This window comes from Carettochelys insculpta, chromosome 1 (assembly GCF_033958435.1).
Source record: "Carettochelys insculpta isolate YL-2023 chromosome 1, ASM3395843v1, whole genome shotgun sequence".
NCBI lineage: Eukaryota > Metazoa > Chordata > Testudines > Carettochelyidae > Carettochelys > Carettochelys insculpta.
The window spans coordinates 378,087,912-378,107,502 of NC_134137.1; the positions used below are offsets into that span (position 1 = coordinate 378,087,912).

Consider the following 19,591-nt stretch of genomic DNA (forward strand, 5'->3'; position numbering starts at 1 on the left):
CCTGGGGGGACCCCTCCCGGACGGGGGCAGGTCTCCCCAGGGGCCTCAGAAATGGCTCAGCTGGAGCGGGGAGGGTGGTCCCCACCTGCTCATTACAATTCTGCCCCGGTGACGCAGGAGGCATCTGCCAGTGGCGGGGTCCTCCCAGGCCCCCACTCCCACCCCTCCAATGGCACAGCTGCTGGGCATGGTGGGGGGAACAGACCCCCCAGAGACGCCTTCGGGCTCCCCAGGCTTCCTGGCTGGGTAAGCGCCCTGGGCCAGAGGTGGGTGAGGCCAGGGGAGCCAACGGCTCCTGCTGCAACCACCCCCTGGCCCTCTAGGGTGTGAGGAGCCAGCGGCTGGGCCCCCACGCTGACTGTGTCCCACCCCCTCGCCCTCTGCCAGGGAGAACGCTGCCAACCGCTCACTGGCTGCCCGTCACCACGGCACCTGGGCACAGCCACATGCCACCCCTGCACCAGCCCCGGGGGGGTCGGGGGTTGCTGACACTCCTGCGCTGGCTGTGTGCACAGCAGGGTTAGGGCTGTACAGACCTAACACCCCCGGTAACCCAAGAGCCGGATTGCAGACGCTGGCCCAGCCCCACACAGGCTCACGCACAGGGGTAACGTCACGCCCATCTCCTTTCCAGGGGTATCAGCACAGGCCGCCCTGCAGGAACCCCCGGCCCAATGTCAGGGGTCTCCCAGCAGCTCTCAGCCTGCCCATGCGGCCCAGCCCAGGCCCGATTCGCTGCCGCCTTACACCGCCCTCGGCCTGCATTACCTCCACTGACCTCCACAGCCTGGCACCAGGTTAGAGCCACGGCACAGGCGGGTCGGCACCATCCCAGAGATCCCAAAGGTGCCAGAGATGTGGCGCTGCCTGAGCGGAGCTCACAAGTTACGGGCGAAGGTTAATGGGCCAGTATGGGACAGACTGGGCCCCATACATCCTAAGGGGGAATTACTGCTGGGGTGTCCCCCCGCCAGCACGTCAGAGAATCGGCCGAGGGGGCGTGACAATCTCTCTGCGTGAGCTGTGGCTAGTGACGCGCTATTTACGCTGCCCAGCACACGCTCCCACGGAGACCCCCGTGGGCATTAACAGGCAGCAGGGTTGGTGCAAAAAGGAGGGAGAATTTCTCCCCACCACCCACCGTTACCTGCGGAACTCCTTGCCACAGGACGGGGCAAAGGCCAGGCCTACCCCGGGGTTCACAAATGCCCCACATCCGTTCCTGCAGCACAGCCCTGTGAACGGCTGCGGGACACAGCCCGTGCTCCGGGTGTCCCTACCTCTGCCTGCCAGGGGCTAGGACGGGTGTCGGGGGGCCTGTCCTGAGAACCGTCCTGCTCTGGGCACGGCCTCTGGCACCTGGGCCCCGCCACTGTGGGCAGATACAACTTGGGACTAGAGAGGCCATTGGTCTGGCCGCTCGCATGCTCCGAAGCAACAGCGTCCCGTTAGTTAAACGCCATTCTTGCGCTGTAGCGGGGTCCTCCAGGACCAGGCGGGATGGACGCGCCGCAGCCCAGAAGCCAATCAGGCAATTGCCTCCCGGTGCTGCCCTTGGGTACTGCTCCCAAGATGAAACCCGCTGGTTCTTGCGGCCCCGATTCCCTGCCAGGCCGGGGAACATGCCATGCACCAGCGAAGGCCAGTGCTGGAAGCTGACAGGCTGGGGTCTGCGGGTGGGGATCGGGGGGCTGGTCTGTAACGATCCATCCCCACTACCTGGAACGGGAAGGAGGAGAAATGACAAGGAACAGGTCCCCAGCTGCCCCTCACCACCATGCCAGGGCCTGGGCACACTCCACCTACCCCAGCCCTTCGCTCTGCCAAGCCCTCCTCTGGTCCCTGCAGCTCTGTGGCCTGGGCTGGGAGTCAGCCCGCTGCTACGCACCCAGAGGCTCATTGAAGGAGGAGCCGGGCTGCGCTGGACAGGCTGGGCCCCGGTACCTGCCGTGTGGCTTCCAATTGCTTTTGATTTTCGAAGCCTCAAAGCCCTGGAGTCAGGGTGGGTGAGAGCTGGGAGACCTCTTGGGAACATGCAGGGGACCTGCTCCCCCGGCAGGGTGAGGGGGCACAGCGCCACCACCCGACCACTGCGCCTCAGCCCGACCTGTGCGCTTCAGCCCTGCGCCGCCGCCAGACCACTGCACCTCAGCCCGACCTCTGCTCCTCAGCCCTGTGTGATGGGGTTCTGGGGTTCCCCAAGCTCTGCACCCTGTCCGCAGGCAGGAGTGACTTTCACTCAGCAGGAAAACAGCAGGTTTATTAGCCGACAGGACACAGCATCATACAGAGGAGTCAGTACAGCCGGCAGAGACAGCCAGTCCCATCCATGTTGGGGAGAGGAGGCCCCGAGGGGCCCTCAGGGCTGGGGCCTGGCCTCCTCCTTTGTCTTTCTCTCCCTCAGCCCAGACTAACCGCTTCCAACTCCCAGTTCCAATTCAAACCCCTCAGGCTCCACCTCCTCCTTTGTCTGCAGTACAAAGGTGTTACCTGGTCGTCAGGGTTACCCTCAGCAGGAGCCCCACACCCTCTGTGAGCCACTCACACACACACACAGGTATCCCCCACTTCATCACATCTCTCCCCCCTTCCAGACCGAACTGAGCGGGGTCATTCAACTGGTGACCTGGGGAAGTTCGGGGCTCTCCCCTTGTGACAGGGCATTGGCTGTACCCTTAGTGCTCCCCTTGATGTGCACCACCTCCATGTTATAATGCTGCTGGAGGAGGCTCCAACTTAGGAGCTTGGTATTGGCCCTTTTCATGTGATGCAGCCGGGCAAGTTCCTTTACTTCCCTTGGGTTGGTTGGTCTCGCTGCAGCACCAACAGATCAAACAGGTCTTTTGTGGTCTGGGTCCTGCCCCATCTGACCACCAGTCCATACAGCTGCTTCAGCCGATGTCTGGAATTCAGTTACAGTCCAGTAACAGAAGGTACAAATGCTTCCATCCTTGGCATTTAGCCAGACCACCACAATGGCTGTGTGCCTCAGTTTCCCCTTCCATGCCACACAATAGGTTTGGAATGTTCCTTCTCATGTCAGAGGTTGCAAGACTAGTTACAGGGAACAATGGTGACATTTCAGAGTTACAGACTCCTTTAGCATACAATTTATGCTTCTACATCAATGTCATCATGTCACATGGCTCTTTTTAAACATTCAGTGCATGGTACAATTCTACAGCTTTTGGTAGCAGCACCCCTTGGTTACAGCAGTCAGCGTGAGTAACAGAACAAACCCATTGCAACTGTACATTTACGTTGCTCTTTGGTAGACCACAACTTTTGTGCAACCTCCTTGAGAATCTGGTATTTTGGGGATAAATGGCTGAGGCCTTTCTTAGCACCATCAAGTTCTAATCTTCTCTCTTGCCCCCTGGGGTGGAAATTTGATCTCTCTGGCTGTGCCCTCTCTTCTAACAAGAGCTGGGCCATTGATGATCTCAGGGAGATGGCCCCCCCCACCAGTCTGGAAATTTGCAAACCAAACTGCTTTCTGAGAGTTGTTTTGTGAGTCCCAGACGCAGAATCCACATGAAGGAATCCCTGTTTATCCCTTACTGGCCCACCAGGCCCACAGCTCCTTCGTCCTTCCACCTCCAACTACTGCTTCCCCATGGAATCAGAAGTGGAGTCCAGTATAAGAATATAAGTGTTTCCACCATCTGGAGATGGGGAATTGCTGGCGCTCTCCTGCATCCTACAGAGACTGACTGTGCAGCTGTTTTATTTGGTTCTCACAGGGCTGCTCACACTATCTGATAGTTTTTACTTTACTTGCATCAACTTCCAATTCCTGAGAAACCTTTACCCTGCCTGCTTTGGACCCTTGCAGAGCACAGCCAGTGGTTTCACACTCAGGCAGGTCCTGGCCATCACGAGCTGAAACAAACTTCTCCCCAGGCAAAGGGCTGCTCCGGCTCTCACAGACAAGCACCTTTCCTGTTCACTCTCCTCCACCTCACTTCCATTTTCTGCAGTCCCCACAGATGGGTTAGGAAAAGTTTCAGGGAAATTCTCCTCCTTAAGAGCTTCCCCAAACAATAACTCACCCCTGTCTGGCTCCACAGGGGCACTGCTCCCTTGAGCCACAACCAGCTCCTGGGTTTCACCTAAACCCAGGATCACTTCTGGCCCAGCAGGCAGATTCCCACGTAATCCCCCTTCAGGCAGACAGCCAGTACCACCGGACAGAAGGTTAAGGGTCCCTTTCCTCCCTTCTGCTACCAGCTCCTTTATCTTCATCAGTTAGCGTAACTCCATTGCCTGTCTGTTCTCGTGTCCTGGCGAGAGGATGACTCTGGTAGGACAGAGTCCTCTCACCCCCCCCCAGTAACACCTCAGCATCAGGCAAAGAACAAGTACCAGAATCGTCTGGTCTCTGGGATTCCCTGATGATACTAACTGGATTAGACCACGTTAAAGCATCATCCCCCCTGAGAGACACAGAGGCAGGCCCACTTCCCATCTGGGCTTCAGCTGCCCTCAGATCCAGCTCTGGGATCTTGGCTCCATCTCGAGCCCCCACAGGCTCAGGCAAAGGATTCACTTCCCCAGAAGCAGAAGCACTTTTCTTGCACCAAGGACCAGTGTCCTTATCAGGGACACCACTGCCCATCCCAGAGCCATTCCCTCTGCTCCAGCCCCCATGGCTGGATTCAGAGACACACCTGGAATGCTCTTTTCTGGTGGTTCCTTCTCCAGCCACCCCAGGCTGGGGAATCTTCCTCAGACAATGGGCTAGTTTCCTCATTGGCATCTTTTCCAAACGCAGGCTCTGCTCTCTCCCCAGGCTGCTGCTGCTGTTCAACACAGACAGACAATGGGAGACACTCTCTCCTTTGTCCCAGCCCCCCGGCTGGTCTCCACACACACACAGAAGGTGAAGCAGCTTCTCTCACAGACAACTTGCCATTCCCAGTGGATCAGCTGCTTTCCTGCACAGACACACAGGCACCTTCCTCGGCCCAGGCCTGGAAAACTCTTCGCAGGTCTGTCTTGGCCACTAGTAGATGATGGGTTGGAATCGCTCCTTCCCTCCTTGAGCTGTGGCAGGCCACTAGGTTCAGAGCTCCATGCAGTCCAGGGTTCCCTGCCCCGATCCGGGCTCACGTCTGCAGGATTCTCCCCAGCCCTCAGCTCCGCCACTGCACATCCACGCTGCCTTGTCCAGCTTCTTTAATCTCGATTCGGTTTCCAGGTGCTGCCACTTCACAGCGGAGTTGCTCAGCGTGGTTGCAGGCTCTCAGGCTGATGCCCTCTGCACCCCACGATTCCTGGAAGAATCCCTTCAGTGTGCCAGGCTTCTTGCGGGTCACAAGCTGCCCGGGGTTAGGCCGTAGGCCCCTCCGCCCTCTGGGACCGACTCCAACAGACTCCCAGCGGAACCCCTTCTTCAGTGCGACACCCGCTCTCAGGGACCATGAGCACACTGTCTTGGGAAGAACTCATTCAGCGTCAGCCTCCTCAGGGGTCACTTGTTCCTGGGGGTTGGGCTCTCGGCCCCTCCACCTTCTGGGACCGACTCCAGCAGATTCCCAGGAGTAACCCCTCCTCGGGTGTGACACCCCCTCTCGAGGACCACGACCGCAGTTGCTTGGGTTTGGCCGCAGGCCCCTCCGCCTTGGGGAACTGCACCTCACTGCCCTTCAGCACACCTGGGTCTCGCAGGCCCCACTTCTTCCGGGGCCCCAGTCACTTACTTCTGGATGCTCCATCCTCGGGGTGCAGAACATCCCACTTCTGACACCAGTGTGATGGGGTTCTGGGGTTCCCCAAGCTCTGCACCCTGTCCGCAGGCAGGAGTGACTTTCACTCAGCAGGAAAACAGCAGGTTTATTAGCCGACAGGACACAGCATCATACAGAGGAGTCAGTACAGCCGGCAGAGACAGCCAGTCCCATCCATGTTGGGGAGAGGAGGCCCCGAGGGGCCCTCAGAGCTGGGGCCTGGCCCCCTCCTTTGTCTTTCTCTCCCTCAGCCCAGACTAACCGCTTCCAACTCCCAGTTCCAATTCAAACCCCTCAGGCTCCACCTCCTCCTTTGTCTGCAGTACAAAGGTGTTACCTGGTCGTCAGGGTTACCCTCAGCAGGAGCCCCACACCCTCTGTGAGCCACTCACACACACACACAGGTATCCCCCACTTCATCACACCCTGCGCCGCCGCCCAACCTCTGCGCCTCAGCCCTGCGCCGCCACCCAACCTCTGCGCCTCAGCCCTGCGCCGCCACCCAACCTCTGCGCCTCAGCCCTGCGCTGCCGCCCAACTTCTGCACCTCAGCCCGACCTCTGCGCCTCAGCCCTGCGCCGCCGCCAGACCACTGCACCTCAGCCCTGCGCCGCCACCCAACCTCTGCGCCTCAGCCCTGCGCTGCCGCCAGACCACTGTGCCTCAGCCCGACCTCTGCGCCTCAGCCCTGCGCCGCCACCAGACCACTGCACCTGAGCCCGACCTCTGCGCCTCAGCCCTGCACTGCCGCCCAACCTCTGCACCTCAGCCCTGCGCCGCCACCCAACCTCTGCGCCTCAGCCCTGCGCTGCCGCCCGACCTCTGCGCCTCAGCCCTGCGCCGCCGCCAGACCACTGCACCTCAGCCCGACCTCTGCGCCTCAGCCCTGCGCCGCCTCCAGACCACTGCGCCTCAGTCCTGCGCCGCCACCCGACCACTGCACCTCAGCACCTCAGCCTTGCGCCGCCGCCCGGCCACTGCACCTCAGCCCTGCGCCACCACCCAACCTCTGCACCTCAGCTCTGCGCCGCCGCCAGACCACTGTGCCTCAGCCCTGCGCCGCCGCCAGACCACTGCGCCTCAACTGTGCACTGCCTCCCAAACACTGTGCCTCAGCTCTGAGCCGCCGCCCGACCACTGCGCCTAAGCCCTGCGCCGCCGCCTGACCACTGCGCCTCAGCTCTGAGCCGCCGCCCAACCACTGCGCCTCAGTCCTGAGCCACCGCCCGACCTCTGCGCCACAGCTCTGAGCCACCGCCCGACCACTGCGCCTCAGCCCTGCACTCCCCTTTCTACTGCGCCTCAGCCCTGTGGCACTGCCTGATCACTGCACCTCAGCCCTGCGCCGCTGCCCGACCACTGTGCCTCAGCCCTGCACTCCCGTCTGACCACTGCGCCTCAGCCCTGCACCGCCACCCCACCACTGCGCCTCAGCCCTGCACTCCCCTTTCTACTGCACCTCAGCCCTGCGCCGCTGCCCAACCACTGTGCCTCAGCCCTGCATTCCCGTCTGACCACTGCACCTCAGCCCTGCACTGCCGCCTGACCACTGCACATCAGCACCTCAGCCCTGCGCCGCCGCCCGACCACTGCGCCTCAGCTATGAGCCGCCGCCCAACCACTGCACCTCAGCCCTGCGCCGCCGCCCCACCACTGCGCCTCAGCACTGTGCCACCGCCCGACCACTGCGCCTCAGCCCTGCACCGCCGCCCCACCACTGCGCCTCAGCCCTGCACTCCCCTTTCTACTGCGCCTCAGCCCTGTGGCGCCACCCGACCACTGCACCTCAGCCTTGCGTCGCTGCCCGACCACTGTGCCTCAGCCCTGCACTGCCGCCTGACCACTGCACATCAGCCCTGCACTCCCATCCGACCACTGCGCCTCAGCCCTGCACCACCACCCGACCACTACACCCCAGCCCTGCGCCACTGCCCGACCACTGCACCTCAGCCCTGCGCTCCCCCCTCCACTGCACCTCAGCCCTGCGCTCCTGTCCAACCACTGAACCTCAGCCCTGCGCCCCCCCACTGCACCTCAGCCCTGCGCCACTGCCCGACCACTGTGTCTCAGCCCTGCACTGCCGCCTGACCACTGCACATCAGCCCTGCACTCCCGTCCGACCACTGCGCCTCAGCCCTGCGCCACCACCCGACCACTGCCCCTCAGACCTGCACCACCACCCGACCACTACACCCCAGCCCTGCGCCGCTGCCCGACCACTGCGCCTCAGCCCTCCGCTTCCCCCTCTCCACCGCACCTCAGCCCTGCACTCCCACCCGACCACTGCACCCCCGCTCTTCCCTGCCATCTCACCACTGCACCTAAACACTCTGCTCCCCCTGAGCCAGGTTGTTGAGCCCTGGCATGGCAGTGCCCAGCACTGCACCGGCTGCAGAGTGCTGCTGTGCACCGTTGGCAAGGCCAGAGCGCCCAGCGCAGGTGAGAACATGTTCAAGGAGGGCTGGGGACGAGCTGACAGCGAGCGCAGAGCCCCGCTGGGCAGGGCAGGCCTCTACCGCATGGCCCTGAGGGAGAAGGTCTTCGCAGGTGGCATCTAGAGCTCAGTTACCGATAAGGAGGCAAAGGGCGTGTGCTGGAGCCAGGGCCCCCCACCTGTGCCCGCTGACGGCGCAGTGCGACAGCTCCCACCAGTCCACCGAGTGGGGAACTGGCTCTGAGACCTACTGATGGCAGCGGCAGCCTGCGTGCTGCGCCGGCACACGCGGGGGGCCTGGAGCTGGGGAGATCCCCCCGACTCCTGGGGCAGAGCCACAGGCCCGATGGACCCTGCCCCCAGCAGCAGAACCAGGCACCATGAGACATCTCAGCCTACAGTGATCCTGGGCCCGATGTTGCAGCCACAGGGCCACTGTCCCACAGCCACGTTCACTGCTATCTGCCCCCCGACACACACACACACACACACACACACACACACACACACACACACACACCCTGCCAGCCAGAGACAGACCCTCACACACACACACACACACACACACACACACACACGCCCTGCCAGCCAGAGACAGCCCCTCACACACACACACACACGCTGCCAGCCAGAGACAGCCCCTCACAGACACACACACACACACACACACACACACACCCCCTGCCAGCCAGAGACAGCCCCTCACAGACACACACACACACACACACACACACACACACACACCCTGCCAGCCAGAGACAGCCCCTCACACACACACACACACACACACACACACACACACACACCCTGCCAGCCAGAGACAGCCCCTCACACACACACACACACACACACACACACACGCCCTGCCAGCCAGAGACAGCCCCTCACACACACACACACACACGCCCTGCCAGCCAGAGACAGCCCCTCACACACACACACACACACCCCCTGCCAGCCAGAGACAGCCCCTCACGTGCACACACACACACACACACACACACCCTGCCAGCCAGAGACAGCCCCTCACAGACACACAGACACACACACACACACCCTGCCAGCCAGAGACAGCCCCTCACACACACACACACACACACACACACACACACACACACACCCTGCCAGCCAGAGACAGCCCCTCACACACACACACACACACACACACACACACACACACACGCCCTGCCAGCCAGAGACAGCCCCTCACACACACACACACGCACGCACCCTGCCAGCCAGAGACAGCCCCTCACACACACACACACACACACACACACGCCCTGCCAGCCAGAGACAGCCCCTCCTGTGGCCCCCCGGCAATCCCATAAGCAGGTGAGGTGCCGTTCCCGGCGGGCGCACCTAACACCAGGGACGAGGGGAGCTGCCCGGCGCAGGGCCCGGCTGCCTGTCCAACCTGAGCAGCCTCTGCCCCACACTGCAGCCCGCAGGACCTGGCCCCAGCTGGGGGAGGCAGGACTAGAACCAGAGCCGGGCTGGGCTCCCCCCGTGGCACCAGCTGCAGCAGGAAGGACCTTGAGCCCCTGGCAGGGCAGTGCCCAGCTGCGTGCAGGGGAGCTGCGATGCCCCTCAGCTGGTGCCCATCCCCATGCGGCAGGGCAGGGCAGGGCAGGGCACACAGCGTCCTGCCAAGCAGCCTGGGCCCAGGACATGGCTGGACAGCCCTAGGTCATGGCACCCAGCCCAGGTCCCAGCTGGGGTCCCCGTGGCCAGGCAGCATTGGGGGGGGGGCTGGGGCGCAAGCAGTGGGGGAGGGAGAGAAGGGAGGTCCCAGAGGGAGTGGGATGGGGGGGCAGCTGGGGATGGAGGAAAGGGGGGGCAGCCCCACAGCAGAGGTGGGGGCCTGGGAGAGGCTGGGCCCTGGAGGGGTCCCGGCTGCAGGGGTGGGGTGGGGGGATGGAGGGATAGGGGCGGATGTGGGGGGAGGCGGGGCAGAGCCGGGAGCTGCAGGGGAGGGGGAGATGTGGGGGGCTGGCCCAGGGGAGGGGATGGGGGCCGGCTGGGGCAGGAGAGGGAGAGATGTGCGCGGTGGGCTCGGTGGGGGAGAAGAGATGCGGGGGTAGAGTCCGGCCGGGGCCCAGAGGGGGATAGGGGGCGGGGTCCGGCGGGAGGGGGAGAGATGCGGGGGGAGGGCCCGGGGGGAGGGAGAGAGGCCGGGGGGGGCGGAGGTCTGGGGGGGAGGGAGAGAGGCGGGGGGCTGCAGCCCCACTGACCTGCGCGCTGCTGCCTCCGGCCCGGCTGCTGCGCCATGGCCGCTCCCCGAGCCGTTTGCGGAGCCGGGAAGGGGGCGGGGGAGCCGGGGCGGAGCAGCCCCCCAGCTTGGGGGCGGGGATGCAGCCGCCCTCCCCCCGCGCCTTGCCTGCTGCAGGGGACTCGGCGCGGCCGCTCGGGCTGCTCCGCTGGCGGCTGCGGGGGTCCCGCGGGGCCCTGAAGCTGCGCAGGCCCAGGGGCAGCCCCCGAGCCCGGCCGCGGCAGGGCCGGATCGGGGCCGGCTCCGGGGCACAATGCGCCGGGCAGCGAATGCAGCTGCCTCTGGGGTGGGGCGTGCGCGGGGCCGGGGAAACGGGCCAGAGCAGGGCCCGCAGCTTCTTTCACCCCCACACCTCCTGCACAGCGCCCCCCACCACCCCCTGCACAGCGCTGCCCCACACACCCTGCTAACTGCGCCCCACATCGCCCCACACACACACCCTGCACAGCGCCCCCTAGTGCTGGGGTACTGAGGGCTGGCTGCTGAGACGGGAGCCTGCCCCCTGCGGCCCCTAGACACACGCACAGTCCCGCCTGGGAGCCCCTGCTCAGCTTGGGGCCCGAAGCACTGGAAACCCATCAGCATGCGCTGGTGGCGGCTCAGTGCCAGGCAGGACCCAGACCACGCGCTGCCTGGCCTGGAAACACTAAGCACCAGCTCTCGCCTCCAGCACCCGGCAGGCAAACGGGGTTGGGGCAGGACAGGCGCTCTGGGGCAGCCCCAGCTCCCAGAGTGGCCCCCCGGGAGAAACAGGTCACTGGTGATGCTGCAGGCTCCGGCTGTGGGGGGGTGTCAAAAGGGATTGTTGTGCACACACACTGCCTTGTTATGGTAGGGTCACCCTCAGGAACGCCGGGCTCTGGTTTGGTATTGTAGGGTCACCCTCAGGAACGCCGTGCTCTGGTTTGTTATTGTAGGGTCACCCACAGGAGCGCCGGGCTCTGGTTTGGTATTGTAGGGTCACCCTCAGGAGCGCCGGGCTCTGGTTTGGTATTGTAGGGTCACCCTCAGGAACGCCGGGCTCTGGTTTGTTATTGTAGGGTCACCCTCAGGAGCACCAGGCTCAGGTTTGTTATTGTAGGGCTGCTCCCATCAGCTGCTTCTGCTGCTGCTGTTGGAAACGGGAGAGGCCCGGCACGTCTGCTGGGGTGGCCTGGAGCCTGCCACCGCACCCCAGACACATGGTGGGGTGGGGAATGTCTCTCAACCCGCTGAAGTTCAGCGTCGGCCTGGGAAAGCCACCTGAGCCAAAGCCCAGCGTCCCCGCCAGGCATCAAACCGGCCCAGCTCTGAGCTGCCTCCCCCGTGCCCCGGCAGTGCCCCACGAGGCCCTGCATCTCTGCCCCAGCATGCTGCCCGTGGGGCGCTGAGCAGTAGGGAGCAGCCGCCGGTGTGCCGGGCGAGGCCCCGGCAGGGAATTCTGCACATGCTCGTGTGACTGCGCGCGGCAAGGCAGGCTAAGGGCTCGCCATGGGCCTGTACCCATTGCAGAGCTCTCAGGCTGCACAGCAGGGCTGCTCGCAGCCAGAGCAGGATAGGCCCTTGAGCCCTCCACCTGCCACTCCTGCCCGCAGCTAAGGGGAGCTGCCGCTGAGCCGTTCCGACATTGCTGGCCACACAGCAAAGTTGGGGGGGCCCCTCTCGCGTACACACCATCATGCCCCTGTGCGTTACAGCTTCCCGGGCCAGTTGCCAGCACCCTCAGGAGCCTGCGTTGCCAGTCACAGTGATCGGACCTGGCACCGTGGGAGCATCTTCCAAGCCACATGACCCCCAAACTCGTTGCTCACCGATTGCTCCCGCTGCCACCTGCCGGCATGCGACCACCTCTGGGGTGGAGCCACTGAGCCCCCACTTCAGGAGCCCCTTAGGTCACAGAGGGCCACCAGGGTTAGTCGTGTGGCGGAGGGGAAACCGTTCCCCTGCTGAGATCAGCACCCCACCCCCCGCAGCCCTGCGCCCCTAAGTGCTATACGGGGGTGTTTGGGGGAGTGCCTCTCACTGAGCTCGGCACCCCACGCCCTGCAGCCCTGCGCCCCCCAGCACCCCACGGAGGTAGGCGGGACAGTGGTGACTGCAAGGGGAGACCCGCCCCCTCCTGAGCTCCTCATCCCACTCCCTGCAGCACTGCTCCCCCTGGTGCCAAGTGGGGACCAGGCCCCTCTCCGGTGGCTGCAGTCAGTGGATACTCAGGGGCTGGTTCTCAGGGCGCCTCGCCCCGGCAGCCAGGCGGTGCTGTGGGAAGTCAGGAGGCCCCTTGCCCCTTCCCATTGTTCTGCTTCAGGCCCATTTTTCTTCCACTGATGGGGCCGGTGTTCCTCAGCTTGGGGCTCGGCCAGCGCGAGGGGGTTCTGGCAGAGTCTGAGCCAAGTTCATGGGGCCGGGGAAGGATCCATTTCCCTAGTGGAGCAGCTGAGGAGGGCAGAGCAGACTTTCTCCCCTCACCCCAAGAAGTAGCTGAACAGGCAGCCTGAACTCGGGCTCCTCAGCAGGTGTCCTCTGTGCCAGAACCGCCAGGCACATGATCCCATAAAACTTCTCAGCTGTAGCAATGTCAAACTCTTTCGCTGCACGCAGGTAGTGTCGAAGAGAAGATGGGTGGGGGGTGTGGCTGGGGACTCCCCCCAAGAGGGACTGAGTCATCCATCTGCCACCCAGACTTGCAGTCCCAGGACGTTTTCTGCCTACCAGCAGCTAGAATCCTGGATGCGACAGAGAGACCTACAGAACGCCTCAAGCCTGCCAGTTATTACCCCTTGCTACGTCTCCATGTAGGAACTAATGACACAGCCAAGAACGACCTTGAGCACATCACTGTGGATTATGCAACTCTGGGAAGGAAGATCAAGGGATATGGACCACGAGTGGGGTTGGTACACAAATGCAAGAACCCTGGGAAACAAACAGGAAGAATTAGAGGCCTTGGCCCAGGCTGAGGAGCATGAGGTGATTGGAATGCTGGAGACTTGGTGGGCTGACTCGCACAACGGCGTGATGGGGTTCGGGGGTCCTCAAGCTCTGCACTCCGTCCGCAGGCAGGAGTGACTCTCACTCAGCAGGAGAACAGCAGGTTCATTAGCCAACAGGACACAGCATCATACAGAGGAGTCAGTGCAGCAGGCAGAGACAGCCAGTCCAATCCATGTTGAGGAGAGGATGCCCCAAGGGGTCCCCGGAGCTGGGGCCTTGACCCGTCCTTTGTCTCTCTCTCTCTCAGCCCAAACTAACTGCTTCCCAACTCCCAGTTCCAATTCAAGCCCCTCAGGCTCCACCTCCCCCTTTGTCTCCAGTACAAAGGTGTTACCTGGTCGTCAAGGTTACCCTCAGCAGGAGACTCGCACCCTCTGTGAGACACTCACACACACACACACACACACACACACACACACACACTCTCCATCACAAACGGGAGAGAAGGAGGAGTTGCAATGGGTGTGAGGGAGCAGTGTGACTGCTGAGAGCTCCGGCAGATGGAGGGAGAAGAGCCGGTTGAGAGTCTTTGGGTTAAGCTTAGAGGCAGAAGCAGCAGAGGTGATGCTGTGGTTGGTATTGGCTGTAGGCCTCCAGATCAGGTGGATCAATCATAGAATCATAGAACACTAGGACTGGAAGGGACCTCGAGAGGCCATCGAGTCCAGCCCCCTGCCCCAATGGCAGGACCAATTACTGTCTAGACCATCCCTGACAGACATCTATCTAACCTGTTCTTAAATATCTCCAGCGATGGAGATTCCACAACCTCCCTTGGCAACTTATTCCAGTGTTTGACCACCCTGACCATTAGGAACTTTTTCCAAATGTCCAACCTAAACCTCCCTTGCTGCGGTTTAAGCCCATTGCCTCTTGTTCTATCCTCAGAGCCCGAGAAGAACAAGTTTTCTCCCTCCTCCTTATGACACCCTTGTAGACACCTGACAACCACTATCATGTCTCCCCTCAATCCTCTCTTTTCCAAACTAAACAAGCCCAGTTCTTTCAGCCTTTCTCCATAGGTCACATTCGCTAGATCTTTAATCATTCTTGTCGCCCTTTTCTGGACCCTCTCTAGTTTCTCCACATCTTTCTTCAACTGCAGTGCCCAGAACTGGACACAATACTCCAGCTGAGGCCTGACAAGTGCAGAGTAGAGCGGGAGAATGACTTCTCGTGTCTTGTTCACAACACACCTGTTAATGCATCCCAGACTCATGTTTGCTTTTTTTGCAACAGCATCTTTTTTGTTAAAAAACAGATGAGGATAGATTTCTTCAGACAGCTAAGAGAGGCTTCAAAATGACAGGCCCTGGTTCTCATGGGAGACTTTAATCACCCAGACATTTGTTGAGAGACCAATACAGCAGCACACAGACAATCCAGGAAGTTTTTGGAGAATGTTGGAGGTAACTTCTTGGTACAAGTGCTGAAGGAACTGACCAGGGGCTGTGTGCAACTTGACTTGCTGCTCACAAACAGGGAAGAACTAGTGGGAGAAATAGAAGTGGGTGGCAACCTGGGCTGCAGTGATCATGACATGGTGGATTTCAGGATCCTGACAAAAGGAAGAAAGGTGAGCAGTAAAATACAGACCCTGGAGTTCAGAAGAGCAGACTTCGACTCCCTGAGAGAACTGATGGGCAGGATCCCCTGGGAAACAGATATGAAGGAGAAAAGAGTTCAGGAGAACTGGCTGTATTGTAAAGAAGTTAGTGAAGGCACAGGAACAAACCATCCTGATGCGGGGTAAGAAAAGCAAACATGGTAGGCAACCAGCTTGACTTAACAGGGAAATCCTTGGTGAGCTCAAACTCAAAAGGGATGTGTATAAGAAGTGGAAACTTGGACAGATGACTAAGGAGGAGTATAAATATATGGCTGGAGAATGCCAGGGAGTGATCAGGAAAGCGAAAGCACAACTGGAATTGCAGCTGGCAAGGAATGTGAAAGGCAACAGGAAGGGTTCCTACAGGCATGTGAACAATATGAGGGTGATCAGGGAGGGAGTGGGGCCGTTACTGAATGAGGGAGGTAACCTGGAGACAGAGGATGTAGCAAAGGCTGAAGTACTCAATTTTTCTTTTTCTTTTTTTTTTTGCTTCAATCTTCACGCACAAGGTCAGCTCCCCGACTACGGCACTAGGCAGTGCAGTGTGGGAAGGAGGGGGGCAGCCCTCGGTGGGGAAAGAACGGGTTATGCGCTATTCAGGAAAGTTAGACGCACACAAATCCATGAGTCCAGATTTCATGCATTCAAGGGCACTGAAGGAACTGGCAGATGCCATTGCAGAGCCTTTGGCCATTATCTTTGAAAACTCGTGGAGATCGGGAGAGGTCCTGCATGCTGGGAAGAAGGCAAATGTAGTGCCCGTCTTTAAAAAAGGAAAGAAGGACAATCCAGGGACGTATGGACCAGTCACTTTTACCTCAGTACCTGGGAAAATCATGGAGGGAATCCATTCTGGAGCACTTGGAAGAGGGGAAAGGGAGCAAGAGTAGTCAACATGGATTCACCAAGGGCAAGTCCTGCCTGACCAATCTGATTAGTTTCTATGACGAGGTAACTGGTTCTATGGACATGGGGAAGTCAATGGATGTGAAATACCTTGACTTCAGCTAAGCTTTTGATAGAGTCTGCCACACGATTCTTGCCCATAAGTTAAGGAAGTATGGACTGGATACAGGGACTGTAAGGTGGATAGAAAGCTGGCTTGATGGTCAGGCCCAATGGGTAGCGGTCAATGGCTCAATGTCTGGTTGGCAGTTGGTTTTAAATAAAGTCCCTCAAGGATCAGTTCTAGGGCCGGTGTTGTTCAACATCTGTATTAATGACTTGGATGAGGGACTGAATTGCAACCTCTGCAAATTTGCAGATGACACTAAGCTCGGAGGACAGGTAGAAAAATACATTGCAGGGCAGTGACAGGGTCCAGAGTGACCTGGATGAATTGGAGGATTGGGCCAAAAGAAATGTGATGAGGTTCAATGAGGACAAGTGCAGAGTCCTGCACTTGGGACGGAAGAATCCCAAGCATTGTTACGGGCTGGGGACTGACTGGCTAAGTAGCAATGCAACAGAGGAGGACTTGGGGATTACAGTGGATGAAAGGCTGGAGATGAGTAAGCAGCGGGCCCTTGTAGCCAAGAAGGCTAACAACATATTGGGGTGCCTTAGGACAAGCATTTCCAGCAGATCTAGAGAAGTTATTATTCCCCTCTATTCAAGGCTCGTGAGGCCACATCTAGAATATTGCACCCAGTTTTAGGCCTCCCCCCCAGTGTAGAAAGGGTGTGGATGAATGGGAGAGGGTGCGGCAGAGGGCAATCAGAATGGTTAGGGGGCTGGAGCACATGACCTATGAGGAGAGGCTGAGGGGTTTGAGCTTATTTAGTTTGCAGAAGAGATGACTGAGAGGCGATTTAATAGCAGCCTTCAGCTTCCTGAAGGGGGGTTCAAAAGAGGAGGGTGAGAAACTGTTCTCAGTGGTGTCGGAGGGCAGAACAAGGAGCAATGGTCTCAAGTTACAGAGCGGAAGGTGGAGGTTGGATATTAGGAAAAGCTACTTCCCCGGGAGGGAGGTGAAGCACTGGGATGCGTTACCTGGATACGTGGTGGAATCTCCATCTCTAGAGGTTTTTAAGTCCAGCTTGACAGAGCCCTGGCTGGGATGAGTTAGTTGAGGTTGATCCTGCTTTGGGCAGGGGGCTGGACTCTGTGACCCCTGAGGTCCCTTCCAGCCCTAGGATTCTATGATTCTATGTCTTGTAGGGCCGCACCCTACATGGTACAATGGAGTGCTCCGGAAAGCCATTTATAGTTAAGTACACTGAGTAATGTTCTTATACGACATATGACAGATTACGCAGAATGACATGGACTTTACTGGCAGATGTAGGCCATCCGTGGCAGCCTCCTCATGCGCTGACTCACACCTCAAGAGGACATTGCTGGTGGTTGACAAGAAAAAATGCTCAGGTCACATCTGCCAAGGAAACACTTGGGCTACATACCTTGGAGTGAGGATAACCCAATGCAGACCAAGACAACGACCAACATGACAATGAAACTACTACCAGGATGAAAGAACAGAAACCATGTTATGAGATGCTCCATACACTCATCTATGATATACTATTTTACTACCCGACTACCCAAAGGCGAGCGTGAAATTAAAGACTGCAGCATAACAAGGCATATGCACTATGAGGGCAGAGTTAAGGTGAAGTTGACAACCTTAACTTTGGCCTTTCCTGGAATTTGCAACATTATCCTTGCAGCCAGGCTGGTTTCTTCAGGCAGTTGTGGGTAGACTATTCACATGATGCTATATTAATAGGCCATTGCATCCCATCCCATCACACAGTGCTGTGCAGAGCCCAAGAGCATCACCTTCCACGGAGATCGGTGCCCCACGGCCATTCCGTTCACTAGGAAACTCTGTCCATGTGCTCTAGAAAACCAGACCGATAATCCAGAAAGCCAAACATTGCTGAACAATCCGGAGTCTAGGAAAACAGGGCCGAGGAGCGAGTTCATTCTTCCCATTGTCGTCCAGCCCAAGGCACTCTCCGCCGGTCTGGAGCATCCTCCGATTCCGTTCTGCCCCCCCGCTGACCTTTCAAGAGTGCCCGTTGCCACGGTAACTGGGTAAAGCAGGAGAGGGGGGGGCGAGGGAGCCAGGTGGGAGGGGCTGAGCAGCATTGCTGATAAGACCGAGAGCTGAGTGCCACCCATGGGGCAGGGCCAGTTATGGGGCCAGGCAGGCTGGGCTGAGGGCAGCTCTTGTGTGTCAGTTTCGGCTCCGGGTGCCGCTTACCCGCTGGAGACGGGAGTTTGGGGTAAGCTGCTCAAGGGAGCCCTTTGTCCCTAATCCTCCTTCCATCCCCCGCACCCCCCCGGGGGTTGGGGGCTGAGCCAAGCTCCTCTCATTAAGCTGATTTCACCTGCTCATCCTTCTCAGGAGGGGCCATTTCCCCACACGGCTCCCAATGCCCGGGTCCCGCCGGCTGCCTGAGCTAGCACAGCGCCCGACCTTCTCCCTGGGCCGGATCAGGGGAATGGGGCTTAGCGGCGCCCTGACCCGGCTCCAGAGTTCCAGCAGCAGCCCAGCCTGGAAGTAGGTGAGCTTTGGCCGAGCTGGGATCTCTGGGTGGGGTGTGCCACCCCCCCCGCCCCCGCTCAGAGCCCACCGGAGGCCGAAGCTCAGCTCATCCCTGTCCCAGGCGCACCTCTGGTGCTGCACGGCAGCCCGGACCAGGCAGCCAGGGGAGCGCGGAGCACTGCAGGAAGGGATGGGGTGAAGAAGGCCGGTCACGCCAATGCTGTAGGCTCTGCACGACCCCTGGCCTGGAGACACCCTCTGGGGGACAGGCCCAGCTGCATCTGTGCCCACCTCACTGCCTCCCTGGGGCCAGAGCGCTGCGAGGCACAAGGCAGTGGCGGGAGGTTGTACTGACCCGACTCTATTGTTTTCCAGCCATGCCACCAATTTCTGCCAGCTGCAAATTCTCCCAACCGTGGTTTTATATTTGCTTCCAGGTCACCGACAAAGATACTCAGCGGACAGCATCCAAAATGCTTAGGGGGCTGGAGCATGTGATCTATGGGGAGAGGCTGAAGGATTTGGGTTATTTGGTTTGCAGAAGAGATGAGTGAGAGGTGATTTGATAGCAGCCTTCAGCTTCCTGAAGGGGGGCTCTAAACAGGAGGGTGAGAAACTGTTCTCAGTGGTGTCAGATGGCAGAACAAGGAGCAATGGTCTGAAGTTACAGAGGGAGAGGTGTAGGTTGGATATGAGGAAAAACTATTTCTCCAGGAGGGCGGTGAAGCACTGGAACGCATTGCCTAGAGAAGTGGTGGAATCTCCATCCCTCAAGGTTTTTAACTCCTGGCTTGACACAGCCCTGGCTGGGATGATTTAGTTGGAGTTGGCCCTGCTTTGGGCACGGGACTGGACTAGATGACCTCCTGAGGTCCCGTCCAGCCCTAGGATTCTGATTCTACTTTGACTAGCCCTGGGCCAAGAACAGATCCCAGTGGGACTCCCTCACAACACCCCGGAGGAGGGTGTGTCTCCATTTGCAATGAGTTTTTGTAGCAGTTCCCCAGTTTTCCAACCCCTCACGGGAGCTGCTGTGGTTTTGTACAGCGCTAATTGTTTTAAAAATCAGAAGCGCGTGCGG

The 19,591-nt window shown here is 59.7% G+C and overlaps 1 protein-coding gene across 5 annotated transcripts in view; it reads right to left on the bottom strand.

The window, feature by feature from the left end:
- The window catches only part of CCDC136 (coiled-coil domain containing 136), a 29,813-nt gene extending 19,273 nt beyond the window's left edge, over window positions 1-10,540 (bottom strand). For 4 of the 5 annotated variants that reach the window (XM_074976235.1, XM_074976253.1, XM_074976261.1 and 1 more), the window contains exon 1: window positions 10,398-10,540. In XM_074976235.1, the coding sequence (XP_074832336.1) occupies window positions 10,398-10,434 (37 nt within the window). In that variant the 5' untranslated portion in view covers window positions 10,435-10,540. The remainder of the gene's footprint in view (window positions 1-10,397) is intronic. The other variant, XM_074976244.1, reaches the window with a different exon arrangement.
- Window positions 10,541-19,591: the final 9,051 nt, after the last annotated feature.